This window comes from Malus domestica, chromosome 15 (assembly GCF_042453785.1).
Source record: "Malus domestica chromosome 15, GDT2T_hap1".
Lineage (NCBI taxonomy): Eukaryota > Viridiplantae > Streptophyta > Magnoliopsida > Rosales > Rosaceae > Malus > Malus domestica.
Window position 1 is genome coordinate 3,356,926 of NC_091675.1, and position 22,898 is coordinate 3,379,823.

Here is a 22,898-nt window from a genome sequence, read left to right on the forward strand (position 1 = left end):
GTTTTTATTCAATTCGTACAATAAAAGCTTTTGAATTTGATTTTGTGGCTACGTTTCAATTCCACTTGAAATTTGCACAAGTTCAGGACTGAGGGGTTCAAAACTTAATTAAAAGTTTGTAGGACAAAGTTCGAAAGCATTGCTGAAGTTTTTCCTTATAATGAATATTGGAACCATTCACTACATATTGTACTTCACTTTGCCAAGTTTCTGACATCAATATTTTCATTCTTCGACCTAAAGTATTCCAAATGAAATTCAACTCGTTACGATGTTGTTGAACATTAACAAACAAGACTGTAATAGGATTGGGATCATAAATATGTGTAATGATTTGTAAACCACACATGACTTTTTTGCAATTAAGGTTCAAATTAAATACCCAACACAAACCCTAGAACTTTAATCATAATTAGAGAATCCATGAATTTAAGATCAAATGCCATTAAAAATATGGACCTCCCAACCTTTATTCATATTGGCATTTTATCACCAGGCAGGGGACCACATGCAACCAGAATTATCTTCCATATGGTCAAAAACCGAATTATGAATTTTATCATTATAAATAGAAACTCATACCTTGAAATAGTAAATTAGTAAATTGAATAAAGCGACAAAAGGGCAGTGCAATAATAGAATATTACGAATTTACACATGCTAATTATAATATAATAGCTGCTGAATGTGGGGGATTCCGGTAAATACCAAAAATAACAAGGTAACAATTGTTTGGGTAAAAAAACAAAAAAAAAGGAGATTGTTAATAGCTTTCTCATTTGACTTCTCATCATATGTGATTATCTGAATCAACAATTTTTTACATCATCTTTTTAAGAAACATCTAAAAAAATTAAATATGGATCATTTAATCACGTAACAGTTGTTCAACAACAGTAAACCATAAGGCATTCTTTATATAACATCTTTAAAAAATAAATATGAATTATTTTATTATCCAACAGTTATTTAATAAACATGGCGTATTTAGTTGATTTTTATAGATTGTCATTTAAAATAGAAATTATTGTTGGCTGGCACTCTAAATTTTCGATCTCTAGAAAGAGAAATGCTGAATAAGGCAAAATGAGATTTTTAAAATGTCGATACCAATCTCATTTAAATTACTTATAAATTAGACGATTTTAATCATCAAGCAACATCAGAATAAATAAAATCCAAAAAAATCAAACGATGAAGTCTTTTTCTTTATCTGAAAAACGAGAAAGTCTAAATATGAAAATTGCCAATGTCTAATAAAAACAAATATACATATACGCATACATAACAAAAAATTTTAACACGTAATGTACTAACTTATTTTTCAAGTGCGAGTCACATAGAAATTTATTCGTACAACAAAACTGGAAAGAATGCCAAGCCCATTTCGGCCTCGGATTTTTACCCCCTCCTATCCAAAAAGTGAAAAGAAAAGTTACTCGCTTTTGTCCTTTTACCTCGGGAAGGCAAATTGTAACCGTCCTCTCATCTCTTAACTCCCCGTCTGACACAGCGCCATGATTTCGAACATGGGTCCCGCCCGTTGGCAAAAGCCTGGGCCGACTGACGACAGCCATTTGACGGCCTCCGTTAATCGGACGTCAAACGCTGTCGTTTTCACTCGTTTGTCCTTTCTGTGTTATAGTATTAAAGGTTTAATTAAAAAGTAATTTAGAGGTTAACAACGTTTGGGCGTTTCGCTAATCCGCGAATGTTTCCCGGATTAGAGTATGTTTCTTTTAAAGCAGCATAACCCATCATTAACCAAAGAAAAATAAGGAATCAGTTCACCAATAAGATCCTGCCACGTGGGATGAGAATCTGAGTACAATCTGATTAATAACACATGCCTAGGGCAGGGCAATTTTGACCTCCAAGTCATAGTGAAATGATTTCTGATGTAAATACATCAAGATGCCTACGCACGGCTAATCAAAGGAGTCCGGATTCTGGCCGGAAAGATCTCGGATATTTTTGAATCGTATTTGTTAATCTTATATTTTATGATCAAACATCATTGATAGTAAAATATACAATGAACGGACATGATTCACAGATCTCTAGGATTATCTTCTCACCAAAAGGATCCGGAGAGGATCCTGTTGGAATCCAAAGTGTCTGGCTATCCTATGTTGAAGTCCTTAATTTCCTGTTGGAATCCAAAGTATCTGGCTATCATATGTTGAAGTCCTTAATATAGGACCTGGCTTCTCTGCCCTTCCACTTCCTATACACTCTCATTTCCTCTTATTTGTGTGGTCACAGTTAAGTCACGTCAATATTTTATAATACTACGGTTTTTTATCTTATTATATTTATAAAAAAATCAATATACAATGTTGACATGGCTTAACCATGACCGCACAAAATAGGAGGAGATGAGAATGTATGGAAAGTGGGAGGCCAGAGAAGCCAGGTCCCTTAGGCCATCTCCAACCGAAGGCTGGCCAGAGGGCTCGTTTGAGCCCTCTAGCCCTCCAAGATTCCTCAAGATATTAATATTTTAATGAACAGTACATGGCCATATTTGCCTCCGTCTCCAACCGAGGGCCAGAGGGCCAAAGGGCTCGTTTTAGCCCTGTCACAAAAAACCGTCTCCAACCGAGGGCCAAAGGGCCATAGGGCCAAACATAATTTATTATTTAAAAACTACAATTTAATGTTGTATAAATGGCCTAGGAAGTTATACGAAAAAAATAGAATTGAAAAAAAATTTGATTCATATGAAAATGAAAAAAAAGGGGAAAAAAGAAGTTTACATTTATTAAAAAAAATAAAAATAAAAGAAGTTTAAATTCATTAAAAAAAAGAAAAAAAAAGAGGCCTAATAATACAACGGCTACTAGCCGTTATATTAAAAAACATTTCAAACTATTAAAAAAAAAAAGAATATGTTTAATGTTGTCGGCTATAACCGACAACAATAGGAAATCATTAAAAAAAAAAATAGCCAACCCTCCAGCCCTCCAGCCCTCTCCGATCCCGTGGGGCCCTCCCAGATTCCAGAGCCCTCTGGCCTAGCCCTCGGTTGGAGACGGTTTTAGGGCTATTTTCGGCCCTCTGGCCCTCTGGACCCTTCGGTTGAAGATGGCCTTAATTTAATCACTTAAGTGATTTTTTAATGGTTGCATATGTTTGTTAAATGTAATTACAGCATGTATGATCGTTAATGAATGATTGTATTAAATATATGAATATATTGTAGCTAATCAAGGATGTTTGATGAAATTGTTAATGCAACGTGTAATTTCTTATTGGTGGGTATCCCAATAAGAATGGCCTCACTGCTTTCTCCTGGTGGTCAGCATGTGCTTTCTAGCCACCGGTTCAGCGGCAGCGGCAGTTTTGTTGTTGGGAAAACACGACGGCAGAATTGTGTGGTACAGAGCCATGAAGGATGTAGCGGTTGGGGTCCTGAGCTAGATTTTTGTAAAACCCCGCGGAGGTTGCACTTTGCTTGGAAATAGACGGGAGGAGCAACGACATGAGGAGTGTGGATCTGGGAAGAAAATAAGGATTAGCTTTTCTTTCGTAAATTACATAAATATCCTCAATTAACAGGTTCATTCATTAGCGATCCGATCTGTTAATGATTCTCCTAAATATTGATTTTAACGGGTGAGTTGGGTCCAAAATGCCACCTCCAGATGGGGCCATGAATCGTGAAGGAAATTAAAATTGCTCTCAACACACGTGCTTATGTATGACGTAAATTAAACTTAATGCACACGTAAATTGTTTGGCTCCACATGTATGTAATTTACTTTAATGTCTTGGCGAACAGGGTGGACGGCCACTTGTATCTAAAACTTCACTTCTTCAAGATGCTCTAAACAAATGTAAGAAGTCATTAAAATCACAAGTAAAAATTTATAATAGAGATTTTCTTGGAAAAAAAAGTTGATTGGACATGCAAGATGCCAAATATTTTTCGAAAGAAACTGAACGGACCCATGAGGTTTCCAAATTCCACTACTAAATAATGAGTTTATAGTACTTGTCATACAAAAAAGGATGAGTTTATAGTACATTTGATTACAATCTTCATGTTTTCATAAATAAGAATTGCATGATGATATTTCGTAAAAATTTTCACCCAAAAAATCATATTTGGATTGCGCCTCAACAATATCAATTGTACTTGAACTGTTACATGGTTATAGTCGGTGATACAATCACTATTACTATCGCTATTATAGAATTGTGCATGAGATTTTCACCTTATACGCCAGATAACTGTGTTCTTTTATGAATCTTGGTATGTTTGTATGATGGATAATTATCAGCTGGAGTCCAAATTAGACCAATTGAATTCAGTCTGTTATAATTATTTTAATTCGAAATTAAATAATAATAAAAACTTTTGAATTGATCTCATCCTTTCTTCAATTCAACAATTTAAGAAATAATTTCTAACGTATTTTGATAATTTCAAAAATTAATAAAATAAAGGGGAAGAAAATAGGAAGAGTTGGAAATGTTGGCCCCCAAATCACATGCAAGGCGTTTCAGCATGAAGAGGCCCTCTCAACGGTTGCTCTCAATCACGTGCCGCATTAAATGTTGTATATTAAAGCTTAATGGGCCACATGGTCTCAAGAAAAAAAGCAAATATTAAAGGTTGATGGGCCCGACCCGATATTGTTCTCAAAGGTTTCACCACTCGACCCACAAATAATAATTATAATATTATTTCAGAATTAAATCTCTCCAATTTGCAAAGTGATCATCTATTGGAACAAAACACACACAACACACGAATTTATTGTTTTCTCCCCCCTCCCCCCCAATAAAAATTGCGTCAAATTTACTCTTTTATTCTACCATTTTTTTACGAATTTTTCTTGAAAAAGAAAAAGAAAAATAAGAATAGTCGTTGACTTCTCCACAACAGTCGCATCCTTCAAAAGGCCGAAAGAACTAGGCTTTTTAATGATGTCACTTTGATGATATTCTTATATAGTCAAATAATTAAACAAAAGAATATAATGCAACAAGTGAAAATGGTGTGACAACGACATTTTAGTATTAAATGTGTGTCAATATGAAGTTCCAAAATTGAAAACCAATCGGTAACAGGGGAGTAGAATATAATGCAACAAGTGAAAATGGTGTGACAACGACATTTTAGTATTAAATGTGTGTCAATATGAAGTTCCAAAATTGAAAACCAATCGGTAACAGGGGAGTAGTCTACTCGCTTAACTTTTTGATGTGTGAAAGTCTCCATATCATAGTAACAGATCTTGGTTCCGCCTACGTGTCTAGGTCACTCTATTTGTATTTTTCACGTGTTTAGCTTAAGTGTCACCACATGTAACGTGATGTGTGAGAACATGAAGAGTTGTTTAGCATTAGAAGATTAAGAAACTTTGTATGAACTTATAAGAAGATACGCTACTTCCTCCATTACCAATTGGTTTTGCGGTGAAAAGTCAAGTTGTTTCGTAAGGACACTCAAACTGAGTTCATCCTATGCATTAAGACCATCTCCAACCCTTAGGTTAAAATCTAAATTTTTCAACCCATAAACAGTTTTTCTCACCCAAGTCTTAGGGGTTAAATTTTTAACTCAAGATATTAAAAAATGAATTTAGAATAATTTGTTTTTCTTAAAGTAACTTTAAAAAATGATGTAGACTATTATAACTTAATTTTATGAATATTTTAATATAAAAATATTTAGATTTCGATAAATATTAAAAAATCACTAAACCAACATCATGAAACTCGTGAAATACTATAAAAGAATATGAAACACATAATATTTTTTTATAATTATGTGAACACGGAAAATTCCTGAAACGAAAGAGACAAGAACAACGTGCACAAAATAAATATTTGTATTTTGATGATTTTGGGTTACAATCTCTCTCAAATTTGATCCTCTGATTCGATCTCCGTAAGGTGTTGATTTATGGATGTTTCGTTGATCCAAGGGCCGTCGGGGCTTGATCTTGGATGAACTGTTTGGAAGTTTCTTCAAAAGGCCGTGGGCTTGATCTTTGAAGGTGGATTTGAGCGGATCTTCAAGGAGCCGTTGGGGCTTGATTTTGAGGATGAATGTTTCTTCAAGGGCCGTTTGAGGCTTGATCTTGAATAACGGTGATGAGCGGATCTTCAAGGGCTTTTGGGCTTGATCTTGAAGAAACAGTGATGAACAGATCTTCAAGGGCTTTTGGGCTTAATCTTGAAGAACGGTTGGATGTGTGTGGATTTGTCGACGTTGTTGATCCAAAGGGCCGTTGGGGCTTGATCTTGGATGAACGGATGATGAACGATGGTGCTTTCTTCAAGGGCCGTCGGGGCTTGATCTTGAATTGGTGGATGATTGTTGATCCAAAGGGCCGTTGGGGCTTGATCTTGGATGAACGATGAACGAAGAACGAAGAGAGCTTTCTTGATTCTTCGGGAACCTGGATGCTTGAGAGCTTCGGAGTTTCAGAGCTTCAAAGCTTCAAGGTGTAATATGAATTGGTTCCCTAAATGAATGAATTAGCCTTCTATTTATAGAATTTTCCAAGGCCTAGTTTTGAATATAATATTCCAGATTAAATAAGTTGTTTCTGCCAGGTGTTGACACGTGTCCTATTTGACGACTTTTCCAACTCATTTCAATTTTCGCTGAGTTGCATGCTACGTGTAAAATTTATGTAATACATGAGCGTTGACACTTTAATTTATCGGTCAACATTTATTTACCGAAATTTCGATGTCTACAAATGCCCCCCACTTCAAGGCGCGTCGTATACATGTGCTTGTCATGTGTAGGAGATGCGTTTTGAAGTCCCCTACTGTAGATGTCGATCCAAGGGCCGTCGAGGCTTGATCTTGAATTGGGCTGGAGATTTCTTCAAGGGCCGTTGAGGCTTGATCTTGAATTGGGCTTGAGATTTCTTCAAGGGCCGTTGAGGCTTGTTCTTGAACTTTTGTTTGAAATTTCTTCAAGGGCCGTCGAGGCTTGATCTTGAAGGTTGAAATTGGACCACAAGGAGCTTCATGTGGTAGATGATCTTTGGCTTTGGTAGTGGGTGAATCGGCACGTATTTTGTTGCGCTTGTTGACTTTCCACAGCTTTGATCTTGAACTGGGTTGGAGGATTTTCTGGATTCCTCCAATTGTTGATTTTCCACAGCTTATTCTTGAACTAGGTTTTGATTCAAGGGTGGTAGACACTTAATCTTGAATCGGACTTGTGATTTCCTCAAGGGTCGTCGAGGCTTGGTGTTGAATTTGGTTGGAAACTTCTTCAAGGGCCGTTGAGGCTTGATTCTTGAAGGTTGACTCGAACACATGGCAAGCAGGCACGAGGTAAAGGTGGCAACCTGTTTCTTTGTTCAATCTTTCTAATTCACACCTGAGCAGTTTGGTCAACGGTATGATCTTCAAGATTGATGGGCTTTTCTTCCAGTCGGTGACTTGATCTTTAAGGATTTGATTCAAGGGTGGTGAATCGACCCGTGCAGCTCACAACGTCTAGTAAGTCGACCCAAGAATTTGAGGGTCAAAACGAGTCCTCCACACAGAGTGATTGCAACTTTGATGATATGAGATACTTTTGATTTTGAAGAAGTAGCGGATGAATCGGCACGTGCTTTGTGCTTGTCTCCACATGCTTCAATGTATCATTTCCCTTGCCTTATCTATTCTTCTGGCAGAATGTGGCATGTGCTCGAGTTTCTCAGTTTAGACTCCTTCTGCTGAGTTGATTGTGCATGCCGCATTTCCTTATTTGTTCTCCAGGCAGATGTGGCATCTTCTCGAGTTCTTCAGCTCGGACTCCTTCTGCTGAGTTGACTGTGCAGGCCGCAGTCTTCTCAGCTTGTTTCTTCAGCACGTTGTCTCCACATGCTGCAAGGTATCATTTTCACTTGCCTTATCTGTTCTCCAGACAGATGTGACAGCTTCTATGGAAGTACAGCAGCAGTGGGAGACGAGTACTTGAGAGCAGTGCTAGGCAGGCAATCAGGGAAGGGTTCCAAGCAGTCGGTTCCTTACCCGAGTTTGAGTGGAGGTTCCGGCATATTGTTTTCTTTATCCTTGTCTTTGTAAGTAAGAACAAGGACAAAGGAAAGGACAGGGAGAACGCATGATATGAGATACTCTTGCTTTCTACCCTGGTGATATGAGATACTTTTGCTTTGGAGTCATTGGCTTGCAGAGGTACCCCAAGGAATAAGGAACATTGAATGACTCGAGAGGCTTCGTTGGGAAAACATTTTTTGGAGATGAAGAAAGGCTCTGTATGTCTGCCTCGCTATGGAAGGTGAAGGTGGACAGTTATAGGAGGTCCCTTAATACCTGTAGAGGTACTATTCTTTCACTTGTGTCGGCAACTAACGCGTGATTGAACAGTAAACTTTCACGTGCTTTCTCCTTCACCGAAAATCTTCGACAAATTGCCCGTGATTTGCGCAAAGTTAAGTGTGCATATGATAGGTGATGACGCGGCTGAAAAAGACTGGCGCCTCTTCGATATCTGGGATCGGCGCTTCGACAAATTACCCGTGATTTCCGCAAAGCTGAGTTTGCGTGTGACGGGTGCCGACGTGTCTGGAAAAGCAAGATGCTTCTCCGATTTCTGAGCTTGCCTCTTCGATTTTTGAATGGCCTCTTCGAATTCTGAGCTTGCCTCTTCGATCTCTGAAATCCCGTCGAGTGCTGATCTTTTATAGAGGCAGGCAGTTCATTTCAAAGCACACTTGAATTTTTTGCTTGTACCTTCTTGCACTTCTAAGATCTCGATTTGTCCGACCTCTTCTTTCTTTAACACCTTTGAAAATGTCTGGCCCCTCCGATCGTCGTTTTGACTTGAATCTTGGTGAAGAGGCAGTCCCTTCTTCTCCAGACAACATATGGCGCCCATCCTTCATATCCCCCACTGGTCCTCTTACCGTTGGGGATTCAGTGGTGAAGAATGATATGACCGCTGCGGTGGTGGCCCGGAACCTTGTCACTCCCAGAGATAACAGACTACTTTCCAAACGGTCTGATGAGTTGGCTGTTAAGGATTCTCTGGCTCTCAGTGTGCAGTGTGCAGGTTCTGTGTCTAATATGGCCCAACGCCTATTTGCTCGAACCCGTCAAGTTGAATCATTGGCGGCTGAAGTGATGAGTCTCAAACAGGAGATTAGAGGGCTCAAGCAGGAAAACAAACAGTTGCATAAGCTCGCACATAGCTATGCGACAAACATGAAGAGGAAGATTGACCAGATGCAGGAATCTGATGGTGAGATTTTACTTGATCATCAGAGGTTTGTGGGTTTGTTCCAGCAGCATTTGCCTTCGTCTTCTGGGGTTGTACCGCGTAATGAAGCTCCTCATGATCAACCTCCGGCTCCTCTTCTTCCTGGAGTTCCGCTGAGTGGTGTGGCTTCAAATAGTCAACCTCCGACGCCTCTCATTTCTGGAGCTCTGCCGAGTGGTGAGGCGGCACCTAATCGTCCTTGAAGATCCCCTCTTGTAAATTTGATTTTTTTTTTTAAGTGTGTATAATGCAAATTTATGTAAAATTTCCAGAAAAAATAAATAAAAAACGGACTTTATTTCTCTCGATGCATTTGTTTTTTGTTTTTTTTTTTTTTTTTTTTTTTTTTTTTTTTGCATGGTGCTAGCCACCAAGGATTCACTATATATATATATATTCACATGATGCCCATGCCGACACCACCATTCCATTCTCCTCTTTTTTAATTTATTATATACTTTTTTTTTTTTTTTTTTTTTTTTGCTGGCACATGGTGCGATGTCCATATATATATATATATATATATATATTATATTTTTTTAATTTTTTTATTTTCTTTGCACATGGTGCCTGATGCACCATCCATTTTTTTTTTTTTTATATTTTCTTTTCTTTTCTTGCTCATGGTGGTGCTGATCCACCAATATTCCACCATTTCTTCTTCTTTCCAGACTGGTTTGTCCCCTTTCATTTTTTTATATATATTCCCCACATGGTGCAGGGAGGAAATGCAAGCGACGCCTTTCTTGTCCAGAAGGACGTCGGAAGTTTTGATATTGCCATGCGGTACTTTTGCAGAGCTCAACACCTCATGAATCCTGGCAAGGCCACAAGCCGCACCCAACACCAAGCTGATCCTTGTAGTCCAATCCAATGGGATTCTACCCGGACCCCGATTCCTTCCCAATAACTGACGTACCACTTGACGAACTTCCTCAGCCCGCTGGCCCAAATCCGTGGTGGGTTTGTACCCTAAAGTCCTTGTACGCCAGGGTGTTTGACGACGGCTGCTATTCCGACAAGAGCAGCCCGAAACCTCTTTGTCCTTACTACACCCACAAGGTCAACAACAATTCTAACAACTATTTCAATGGCTCGTCAATCCCGACATTCGGTTCTCCCAATAATCCCGACGTGGACAAGAAAAGGAAGAAGAGCAATGGCTGCTCCCGATTCGGTTTCGGCGGTTGCTGTTGTCGACCTGGATATGGAGATTCTGGAGAAGAAAAATAACAAGAATAACAAGGTTTTTAAGGCGTACGGCGACCCCTGTCTCGATCTGTTTTTCAACGTCACACAACGATCCAGCGATTACCGGGAGGAGCAGAGGAGACGGAGAAAGAGTAATTGTTGCCGGAAATAGCTTGAACCCAGACGGCGGTGACGAATCAGAGCCATTTGGTGGCGGAGGAAACGGACGAGCGGTCGGAAGCGAACCCCATGTTTGTGTCAGTCTGAAAAAAACGTACCGGTGAGGGTTGAAGATTAGCTGCTCAAGTGCTTCTTCTCCGTCTCTGTCGTTTGACGTCGACGACCTTCTCTAGCGCGGCGATTCGTTGAACACTAGCATCTACACCCATCTGAACCGCCTTGTTTCTCAGGTCCTGTCATGGCGAAGACATTAGAAGGAACTTTTGGAGGTGGATCTGCGAGATCTCGCCGCTGATTGCAGGCGCCATAGTCATAGGGAGGTCGGGGAGCTTGGTGCCGAGTCCGAGCAAGGCGACGGAGGTGAAGAGGGAGAAGAGGATGGCGATATCCTCAGCGGGCGCGGTAAAGCCGGTGAAAGAGAATGAAAACCCTAAGCTGACGCTTGTCTTCCGTGCCCCCTCCGTCTCGGAATACCCAGATCGCATTTCAGTCAGATTTGCTCGATCCGGCAACAGAGAGGCCGACCTGCTCGATCTAGAGCCGTTCGAGGGCTTTCTGGTCAGCCCAAGTCTCGATGGTAAGATCAGGCCTGGTATTGAGGCCGATGCCGATGACGACTAGGAAGCTGGTGTCGTAACACGGGAGGTGGTTCTGTTGGGGTTTGTGGTTTGTGGACGGAAATTAACGGCATCTCCTTCCAGGCGGTACTGCAGACGGGGCACAGGATGAGGCTGTTCTTCTTGACGTGGGCGGAGATGCAGGCGAAGTGGAAGGAATGGGAGCACTCCGCTGTAAAAATGGCGGTGCCCTGACCGCTTTTTTTACACTCTGTAAGCAGATTCCGCATTTTGGAGAGGCGTAGGGGAAGAAGACAAGCTGGAGGTGAAGAACTGGGCCACAGGAGATGGGCCCAACGTTTGGTGGACTTGTTGATGGTGTGACCCGTGCTGCATCGATTGAGATGAAGATGATATGGCATTGGGCCGGCCCATGGCTTTTGGTGAGCTTGGCGAGAGCTGGACCTGGGCCTGCTGTAGAATTTGATTGATATTGTTTTGCTCCATCATTGCGGCTTTTAAGTGGACATTTCAACATATATAATATAAAAAAAAATATATTATATATATTATTTTTTTTTTTGTAAATACATAAACATATGTATTCATCATTTTTTTTTAATAAAATTGACTTTCCTTAATAAAACATTTATTTATATTTTGATGTGACTGAACTCGAAATTTCGAATATTCAAGCTGCCTACGTACCCCTCTAAAGAAGAGATCAAGTCGTAACGTAGTTCAAATACATAGATATTTTTTTTTTTGTATTTTCTTTTGGTGGTGCCGTTTGCAGTTTCAACTCGTGCAGGCAAGGAGCGTTGGTGTCGTTTGCAGTTTCAACTCGTGCAGACAATGAGCATTTGGTGCCGTGTTGCAGTTTCAGCTCGTGCAGGCAAGGAGCTTTGGTGTCGTTCGCAGTTTCAACTCGTGCAGACAAGGAGCATTTGGTGCCGTGTTGCAGTTTCAGCTTGTGCAGGCAAGGAGCGTTGGTGTCGTTCGCAGTTTCAACTCGTGCAGACAAGGAGCATGTGTTGCAGTTTCAGCTCGTGCAGGCAAGGAGCGTTGGTGTTGCCTTTTATGCTCGTGCAGACCAGGAGCGTTGGTGTTGCCTTTTATGCTCGTGCAGACCAGGAGCGTTGTGCCATGCAGTTTAGGCTCATGCAGGCGATGAGCTTTGTGTCTTGCAGTTTAGGCTCTTACAGACAAGGAGCTTTGTGTCATACAGTTTAGGCTCGTGCGGACAAGGAGCGTTGTGTCTTGCAGTTTAGGCTCTTACAGACAAGGAGCTTTGTGTCCTACAGTTTAGGCTCGTGCGGACAATGAGCGTTGTGTCTTGCAGTTTAGGCTCTTACAGACAAGGAGCTTTGGTGAATTTGTCAAACAATTTTGGAGAGGCATTCCTCACAATCTTCATAGCAAGGAGCCTTGACCGAGTGATTGAAGAAGTCTTCGGGCAAGAAATCACGCATCGTGATGGGGATGGACGATCTATATGTTGAAATTTCATCATCTTTAACACGTTCACGTTGCTTCGAAGGTTGACAAGAGCTACTTTGCCCCCTTTCCGATTGGCGAACTTGTGGAGGAGACGTATGCTTCTTGTACAATTTCTTAGGAGTGACTTGAGTCCATCCTTCAACTTTGCTTGTCTTGGAGGATGCCCCCAGTGGTTGAGGTGAAAACTTTGAGTCGGAAGAGCCAGAAGTAAAGGTGGTATAGTTTGACTTCACCACATCGTCAAGATCTAGCTCGATGATTCCTTTCTGAGCCAGCTTCATGATGAGATCTTTCAGCACAAAACATTTTTCTGTCGGATGACTGATGAAGCGGTGGAATTTGCAGTACCTTAGACTGTCGGTACGATTCATCTCTTCCGGCCGTCTGCACTCAGGCAAACTGATCACCTTTTTGTCCAACAGGTCATCCAGCATGGCAACTACATCAGAGTCGGGGAATGGATAAATCTTCTCCTCAAGCTCCTTCAAAGTGCGTCTACGCATCTCTTGATCACGAAAAGCTTCGGTTTGAATTGCCTTGCCTCGTGTGGAGATTTTGACGGGAGCTGTGTTGACCGTCATCGCTTCCTTGGTGGGTTTCCATGCAGCCTTTTCCACCTTTGTCCCAAGAACTTTGTCGTTCTTGTAGTCGGCGATCGACTCTTTCTTCCCATGATGGGCGATGCTTAACTCCATGTCATGGGCGCGAGTGGCCAATTCCTCGAAGGTCCGTGGTTTAATGCCTTGAAGAATGTATTGCAAACCCCATTGCATGCCTTGGATGCACATCTCGATTGAAGAGGTTTCCGAGAGCCTGTCTTTACAGTCGAGGCTTAGAGTGCGCCATCTGTTGATGTAGTCAATGACTGGCTCGTCCTTCCACTGCTTTGTGCTTGTTAGCTCTAGCATGCTCACAGTGCGGCGGGTGCTATAGAAGCGATTGAGGAATTCCCGCTCCAATTGCTCCCAACTGTTGATAGACTCAGGCTCCAGATCCGTGTACCACTCAAAGGCGTTTCCTTTAAGCGAGCGCACAAACTGCTTGGCGAGGTAATCCCCTTCGGTTCCTACGTTGTTGCAAGTTTCAACGAAGTGGGCAACGTGCTGTTTCGGGTTTCCCTTTCCATCAAATTGCATGAACTTTGGTGGTTGATAACCCCTCGGCATCCTTAAGGCGTCGATCTTCTTTGAATACGGCTTTGAGTACAACCCGGAGGTATATGAGCTCCCTTCGTACTGTGCCTTGATGGTGTTGGTGATCATCTCTTGCAGCTGCTGGATAGAAAGAGATCCCATGAGTGCCGCTGCTTGGTCTGGGTTCGGCTTCACATCGTTTTTCTCCACCTGAGGCTCATCTTCTTCGTCATCTCTTCTCTTTAGTGGATCATTCTCTGGGTCGGGTTTATCGTCGTCCTGCGCCTCTAGTCGATTGACGAGTGTTGCAATTTGCAAGTCTTTTTCTTCCACAATTCGGGTTAGCCTTGCGATTGCTTCATTCATTTGAGCCAGTTGTTCTTCAACGGAGATAACGCCGATAGTCATGACTTGTGCGACCAATAGACGTGACTTTCCTTTAGACATCCAGGATGCTGATGAAGAACGTCGTTGGCTGCTTTGGGATGTCATCTTGTGTGCCCCAACATCGTGCTTCGGTGCCCCCAGCGAGGTCAGGTTGATGACATACTCACACCTTGGATGCTCCCATTGCTCTTTTAGCGGCACCAATTTTGAAGTGGCATGTTGAGGAGCGGTCGTGGCGCCAATGGATTGTCCGTTTGCGGCAGAAGTGCTTAGGATCATTCCCTCAGTGGTTGCAAGAACGGCTTGTTCCTTGCTTGATGCCATTGACTTTGAGGTGTGCTTGGATTCCTTGAACGGAGAAAGAGATGAGAGGTAGAGATTGTCCCACTGGGCGTGCCAATTTGTGAACACGGAAAATTCCTGAAACGAAAGAGACAAGAACAACGTGCACAAAATAAATATTTGTATTTTGATGATTTTGGGTTACAATCTCTCTCAAATTTGATCCTCTGATTCGATCTCCGTAAGGTGTTGATTTATGGATGTTTCGTTGATCCAAGGGCCGTCGGGGCTTGATCTTGGATGAACTGTTTGGAAGTTTCTTCAAAAGGCCGTGGGCTTGATCTTTGAAGGTGGATTTGAGCGGATCTTCAAGGAGCCGTTGGGGCTTGATTTTGAGGATGAATGTTTCTTCAAGGGCCGTTTGAGGCTTGATCTTGAATAACGGTGATGAGCGGATCTTCAAGGGCTTTTGGGCTTGATCTTGAAGAAACAGTGATGAACAGATCTTCAAGGGCTTTTGGGCTTAATCTTGAAGAACGGTTGGATGTGTGTGGATTTGTCGACGTTGTTGATCCAAAGGGCCGTTGGGGCTTGATCTTGGATGAACGGATGATGAACGATGGTGCTTTCTTCAAGGGCCGTCGGGGCTTGATCTTGAATTGGTGGATGATTGTTGATCCAAAGGGCCGTTGGGGCTTGATCTTGGATGAACGATGAACGAAGAACGAAGAGAGCTTTCTTGATTCTTCGGGAACCTGGATGCTTGAGAGCTTCGGAGTTTCAGAGCTTCAAAGCTTCAAGGTGTAATATGAATTGGTTCCCTAAATGAATGAATTAGCCTTCTATTTATAGAATTTTCCAAGGCCTAGTTTTGAATATAATATTCCAGATTAAATAAGTTGTTTCTGCCAGGTGTTGACACGTGTCCTATTTGACGACTTTTCCAACTCATTTCAATTTTCGTTGAGTTGCATGCTACGTGTAAAATTTATGTAATACATGAGCGTTGACACTTTAATTTATCGGTCAACATTTATTTACCGAAATTTCGATGTCTACAAATTACTTTAGTAGTTAAATTTAAATTTGGACCGTTAGATTTTTTTTTTACCATTGGAATTGATATTAGATCTTAACGTTAGATTCAATGAAGTTATAAATATAAAACAAAAAAAAAACACACACACACATATATGGTGAGCTAACCCCACTAACTTAGGGGGACATGAGTTTTGGGTTAAAATTCATATTTATCCCAAGAGCTAGAGCAAGTTAGGACAAGAGTTGAAGTAAATCCGAGTGAGCTTAAAATTGAAATACTCTTTTCGTCAAAAAAAAAAAAAAAAAGTTGGGAGTACTTTCTTGTTCATAGTTTTCGGTTTTAGACAAAAGTACGAGTCGAGTACGCGTCCTCTCTGCCTGGCTAGCCATGCAGCTTTTGCATCAACTAAATAATTGACTGAACGTTTGCCTGGTTGGAACATGGCAACTGTGACACAAGGACATAAAAAATACACCACATTATTTACCCGAAACGATTTTTATTACACTACGTCGAGAAAAAAATAAAAGTAAAAAGCAATTGATTTTTTACATGTGAAAAACCGATAAAAAATTACTTCTGTAAATATAAATAATAGCAAATTTTCGTTGTGAAATACAGACGATAATGATAGCTTGTTAATTTGACCCCAAAAAATTCAAATGAAATCCAATAAAAAAAAGAATAAGCTCGGTCAATACACCGCCCTATCAAAACGAAAGCTACGAGTTCGAGCCCTTTGAATCGATCGACAACCGGTTATTGGTGAAACTAAAGTTTGTGGGTACATAACTGCATCATATACAGTACCGACTAGCGTCTTCTTTTTTGGTACTACAACCTCTTTGGATGTCTTTTTCCTTTGGATTATGTAAATCCAAAAAAATACCTCCAGGATCCCACCAAAACCTCACCATCCTTTGAAATGCAAACAATCCCTCAACGGCCAAAAAAATATTTTGAACTGAAAAGTTCTGTGAAGGAGTGCTCATGAGTTCAGTCCGAGAAGAAGTTCATCTCCCGTATTGAAATAACATGAGTGTATTTGAGTGTATTTGGCATACGAAGAGACGGTCTCTAAGAGCTAGCGTTCCCCTAAAGACGTATATTCCGTTTACCGGATGGGGTAACGGCACCATCGCCTGAAATTTCTCCGCCGCTAAATCAAACGACATGATTCTTGAATGCATCGGTGCTGAACGCTCTGTATATTCAAACTCTTAACCATTGCAAGAACCCACGATAAGCCCTCTATGAAACTGTTTCTTTGAGATCTTGACGGACTCCATGCCAAAGACGGCGAACATCCGGCTTCAAACACTTCAATGCGAAAAGGTTTACTAGTTTGAGCGTACTGGTTCAGAGTAGGAGCCTGAAGCTGCCGGTATTGATGCCATCGACTGTGTGGCTGAGGTGCTTTTTGACAAAATAAGAACTGCATATTAAAGCTCGCCATGACTTGGATGCACACCGATAATCGCAGTGGAGATTTCTCCGAAAGCTGAGAGTTTCTACAACCATATCGTATTGAGGGGTTCACTTAGTCATGGGGATAAATACTTCTAGTTCGTAATGCTAAGTTAGGATTTTCCTGTTTGAATGTCGAAATGTTTTTTAGATTCCGGTGGGCTTTATTGATACTGTATAGGAAATATTATCAATTACATAGATTCGGGTATGACACAATAAGGAAGCAATAGCTTTCCTGTTTAATTGATCCGACTATCAATAGGAAAATGAATTAAACGAACCAGATTATTCAACTTGAAGTCTTGGACAGACCGGCATCTGCAGCACTAGCTTAGCTAACTCTTTCTACTCCCGTCGGATTTATGGAGCTGTAGAAGCAATGAATTGGAAACTACAAATATTGAGCTCAAGGCCATCATCCCGCCTGTAACAAGCATTTAGAAGGATCTATCAATCTCTATGCAAAAATAGTGGTATGCAATGGCATGTTTTGCTAGAAGTTTCAATGTTGATGGTCCAGTGCCATTCAAGGAAATATTTATAGGAATGAGAGAGATGATGTTACTCACCGGAGAGTGATGGTGTCATGGCAAAATCATATTGAGGAAGCAGTACTCCGGCAGCAATGGGGATGGCAAATAGGTTATATGCGATTGCCCAAGATAAATTTTGATACACTTTTGCCATTGTTGCCTGTGACAGTTCCAGGGCATCTACAACCTGCGGGCAACAGGTTCCGTGATATAAGTATAAAAAATGTAGAGAAGCTAGTAAGCCGTGTTTATGAGATTGTAGAATTACTTGTGATAATTTGTTTCCAAGAAGTATAATAGATGCAGCATTTGAAGCGGCATTTTCTTGCCCCTCAATCTGTAGGGCAATCCCAACGTCCGCAAGTGCCAAAGATGGTGCGTCATTTATGCCATCGCCAACCTTCAGAAATTTAGACATGTCAGTTTGAGCATCAACTCCAGAAGGCCTAGTTAGAGCTATTCGACATTTTACCAGAACCACCATGGTGGAAACAAGAAGTTCCATAAAATGATGGTTTCTTGATTATAAATTGGTATAAGCGTGTGAGGCGGCTGCTCTATGTAGCTCTCAGCAACAGACAGATTTACCACCATTTTACAATAGCTTTGGAGCACAAAACACGTAAAAGAATTAGATAAGTGATCAAGGATGGTTACCATTGCAACGTGATGTCCTGCATCTTTAAGACTAGAAATAGCTCCAGATTTTCCCTGTGGAGTCAATGATGATTTGACAAATTCATTTTCTATTCCAACAGCTTTCGCTATAGTTGCAACTGCCTCTTCCCTGTCTCCAGAAACGAGGACAGTTTGGATACCCTTCTGCTGGAGTCTTGCAGTCAGAGAAACAAAATGTCAGCACATAAGGCAGAAAATAACTCGTTAGCAATAGAGTAGAAAAGTTGCATAGATGATGCAGGCTATCAGATTTTGGGTCAATATGTTACCTATTTACAGTAAACTCAGCATCATGACGCAGGCTATCAGATATTGCAATAGCACCGATGATGCCTTCTCCTTCACGGCCAACATATACAATAGTTTTTGAATAACTTGAAGGTGTTATGCCTTCTGATGATTGGCGCACAGTATGTTCTAGATTCAAAAGATCAGACACATTGGCTTTTGCCTGGAACCGTTCACGGACCCATTCTAAGCTACCAACTGCAACCAATCGGCCATCGACTTCTGCTAAAGTTCCAAAACCCGGTTCTGTTAATTGCCTTCTCGTGACTGGGATACTCATATTCAATGATTTTGCTTTATTTAAGATAGCCTTTGCAATTGGATGTGATGCTGTATTCTCCACTGCAGCAGCAATTTGAAGAATTTCCAACTCTTCATACATGAAAGATGCAATACCAGAAACAGTGGGTTTTCCTTCTGTAAGAGTTCCTGTCTGAAGGGTGAGGTTTGGAGTGAGATTTCAGATTCACATACAAGCTCTACAGTGCAGTGCATAACTTATTCAACATATCCATAGAACTTGACTTGTGAGTGCCAGTTTCTGTGTATGAGCACGATGTTCTGATATATAAATCTACCTTATCTAAAGCAATATAATCTACGTTGGCTAAGCGTTCAAGCACATCTGCTCCTCTAACAAGGAGTCCTTGCCTTGCTCCTGCTCATTTTTCAGTGCAGTAAAAGTAAAATCAGAACTCTCCAGAATTACATTAATGTCATAACGAGTAATAATTGTAAGCATGTTTGAAAGGGCCAGCAGCTAGCTGCAGCTCTCTTTCGACTAAACTGTCACATTCAAAAGTGTTTGGTATATGAGGAACAATATGCAGCATCAAAGACAATTTTAGGTGGTGTACCGAGTGAAGTCCCAACTAGGATTGCTGTAGGTGTGGCAAGACCCAGTGCACAAGGGCAAGAAACAACCTGCAAAAGAAACATGCATGCTTGTTTGAAAAACATTTAAGGATAGGTTTTCCATATGAGATGCATGCTCCACAAAGCAGGAAATACGTCTAGTAATTGGCAGATAGTTCAGAGTGAAACAACTGTACTGGGGTTGCTTAATCCAAAGAAGGGGTAGCCTTTGTATTTTAAAAGTAATGCTTCCAGCACCAAAATAATCCCAAATTCTACATGCAACCTGAAGTCACAGGATTTCATATTTGGTCATGCCTGACTTGGGTCTGATGTCAATTTCCACATAAACAAAGGTGCCTCTAGTATTAGTGGTTTTATAAACAAATCGGTAGTTGTTTTGTTGGCATGATTACACAATTTTACCTATAACCTAAGTTACGAATGAACCAACTGCCTAAATCAATTTTTTGAACAACAGTGATTGACAATCATAAAACAACTCCTCAAAACGAAGTCATTTGATTCATGGAACGTCATACTAACCAAGACATCAACAGCAAGTTTCAAGCTCAACAGCAATGGATCTCCATCTGGCCCAGCAATATCGTTGAGCAAAACATCTGGAAAAATTTGTGTTCCAAAGTAGTACCTGAATGCAAATTCAAAGCATAAGCATGTATAACGGGAAAGAACCATTTGGCACTCATGCATGACAATGTTTTCACTAGTCAAAATAAAGCACGATGGTTCTTCAATATACATGAAGTTAATAAATCTTTTCAAAAAATAGCTCAGGCCCAACAATTGTAAAATGTGTGTGTGTGTGTGTGTGTGTGAGAGAGAGAGAGAGAGAGAGAGAGTACCACCTACCAAAAAGCAAATGTTGTAGCTGATAGAGTCATTATACTGTATACAAAAGGTCCAGCTATTGAATCAGCAAGCCTTTGTATGGGTGCTTCATGTCCTTGAGCATCCTCAACCTAACAAGTATGATATATCATTCATCGACTAACAAGCAAGGGTGCCAAAGTTAATTATACTACACAGACAACATCAAACAAAAAAAAATTCCTTGCATTATTAACCTTCCCTCAATGGAAAAGTGTCTATCCTCTACATCATATGTAACAAATTGTCCGAGTGAAAGTAAGTTACTTACCATGCGAACGATCTTGGATATCATTGAATTGGAGCCAGTTGAAGATGCTTCAACCCGCAGAGGACCATCCTGAAATATGTAAACAAATGCCCTTCTGCTTTAGGCATGCAAAGGACAATCTAATAAAATTACACATCACTCTCAAGCTAACATAAACATACCCAGTTTATGGTTCCAGCTGAGACAGTAAGGTCTTTTTCCTTGAATACAGGAAGTGATTCTCCTGTGAGCATGGATTCGTCGACAACACTTCTTCCAGCCACAACTCTTCCCTGTTGAAGCAATTTAGTTTCAGAACACACTGAATCACAAGTTTACAAGAACATTCAAATTAGACAAGTAACTGAACATTTGTTTTTTCAGTGCTGGTCTCTGCGGACAATCCAAAATGCTTACATCCACAGGTATGGTTTCTCCTGGCAAAACCAACACAGAGTCTCCAACCCGAATATCGTCAGTTGGGACTTCAACGCATATTGCATCAGAGAAAAGTACACTGTTGCTGGAGGAATCATTTTCCGAGGAACCAATTACAAGTCTTGCTTGTGTGTTTATCAGTGACTGTCAAGCACATTCAAATCAAACTTGTGTTGGTATACATAAAATATTGAAGTATAAAAGAAGAAAAGCCACATCATGCATATATTATAATTAAAATTTATCAATTTGATTTTTTCTACATGAGTCAGATTCTAACTTACCAAGAGTTCATTCATATCACTAGATGCCTTGATCCTTGCCCTTTCCTCGAGAGAACGTCCTAGGAGCACAAAACCAAGAAGCATGACCTGCATACTAAAAGAGACGAGCTTTATGTGAGAATCTCATCAACCAAAGATCTTTAGTATCTATGTAAATATGTAACTGTAAAATGCAGGTTCTCAAGCAAACCCAGAAAAATGCAAAATGGGATACTAAAGGCTCAAGCTTGATACGAGATATCAACAACTTCTCGTAATCGTGCAAAAAGCAGAAAATTTCATAAATGATAAATAATGAAAAGGTTGAAAGCAAAACCAGTCACCGGCTCATCGAAGAACGCTGCATCCCATTGAAGCCCAGGGTTGAGAAGCGAGACCTACACAAGCGAAGTATTTAAATTTCAAAACTTTGAACACCAAAACAAATTGGAACCAACTTGCATTTAAATGAAAAAAGAAGAATCAACGCTAGTTACTAAAACAAAACAAACAAACAGGGACTGACCGCACTAATTGTAAAAGCTGCGAGGGATCCGAATCCCACAAGAGAATTCATGTTTGGTGCTCCTTTCTTGAAGGCTCTCAGACCATCAAAAAGCAAGTCTGCCCGAAATTAGTTTGAAAAAGTATCAGCAAATGCATGAAAAGTGAAAATTTGTTAGTTTATACAGCAGAAAGCACTTCTACTTAGAAGATTGCAATCCAAATTTTCTGAAAAGTGCAAGTAAATTGCAGGAAGATCAACGAACCTCGGCCAGGTCCCAACAAAGCCCCGGTAGCTAAACCCGCCTTTACATACGAATTATGCAGCAGCTCCCAAAACGATCCTAATCCAATTCAAACCAAAATCCATTGTCAAAATCGAAATACACAAAATTAAACAAAGCTGTAAAGAAAGAAAGCATTTTTGGTTGTTAGTAAATTACCATGAGCAGCATGAATTCCAAGAGAATGCAAAATGTGAGAAGCATGCGATCCGCAGCACAATGCCACTAAAGTCCAAGCTAAAATCACTCTGTTCCTGCTCTTCACCAGCATCTCCTCCTTCTTCCTCACCGTCTCCTTCCACTTCCTCACGCTCTCCGCCACTCCCATCCCGGAAGCCCTCCTCTTGGAAGCGAATCCGCACTCTGTCAGCCTCCCCGCCAGGCTCTCCGCCGCGACATCGGCGGCGACCTCCGGCCTCAGCTTGATCGCCGCCGTTTCGGTCAGCAAGTTGACCGCCACCGAGTCGACTCGGTCGTCGGCGGAGAGAACAGATTTGACTCGCGAGACGCAGCCGCCGCACATCATCCCGGAGACATCGAGCAGGACCGATGCCTCGGCGGGTGGATCATTCTGGACTTGCTGAAGCGGCGCTGCGGCGTCGGCGGAGGTCTGGAGGGAGCTGCGGAGGGTGAAATTAGGGATTGATTGGGGCCGGAGGAGGTGGTTGGAACGGCGGCGTTGCGGGAGGTGGGGCTTGAAGTTGAAGGCGAAGCGGTCAACACTGGAGGAGTTGGTGGTGTAGCTGAAGAGGAGCTTGGGGTCAGAGGAGAGAGAGAGCCTCAGCATACTGTTTATCATTGCTGCAGATTCTAGAGAGAGAAAGCTTAGTTTAGAGAGAGAGAGAGAGATCTGATAGTAAGAGAAGAGAAGAACGTAAGTGGTGGAAGATGAAGGGGAAAGGTTGAGGTGGTCGTTGAAAATGGG

General features: G+C 41.2%; 1 protein-coding gene across 1 annotated transcript; it reads right to left on the reverse strand.

The window, feature by feature from the left end:
* Positions 1-17,127: 17,127 nt before the first annotated feature.
* LOC103424630 (copper-transporting ATPase PAA2, chloroplastic) lies at positions 17,128-22,893 on the reverse strand. The gene is made up of 17 exons (XM_008362726.4): positions 22,133-22,893; positions 21,956-22,033; positions 21,712-21,809; positions 21,530-21,583; positions 21,207-21,293; positions 20,902-21,066; positions 20,667-20,777; positions 20,506-20,574; positions 20,217-20,326; positions 19,890-19,995; positions 19,346-19,412; positions 19,067-19,146; positions 18,470-18,921; positions 18,180-18,354; positions 17,791-17,922; positions 17,559-17,709; positions 17,128-17,413 (listed from the first exon to the last, which is right to left on the reverse strand). The coding sequence occupies exons 1-17, from the start codon at positions 22,770-22,772 to the stop codon at positions 17,325-17,327; spliced, it is 2,664 nt and encodes an 887-aa protein (XP_008360948.3). The 5' UTR covers positions 22,773-22,893; the 3' UTR covers positions 17,128-17,324.
* Between the last annotated feature and the right edge of the window lie 5 nt (positions 22,894-22,898).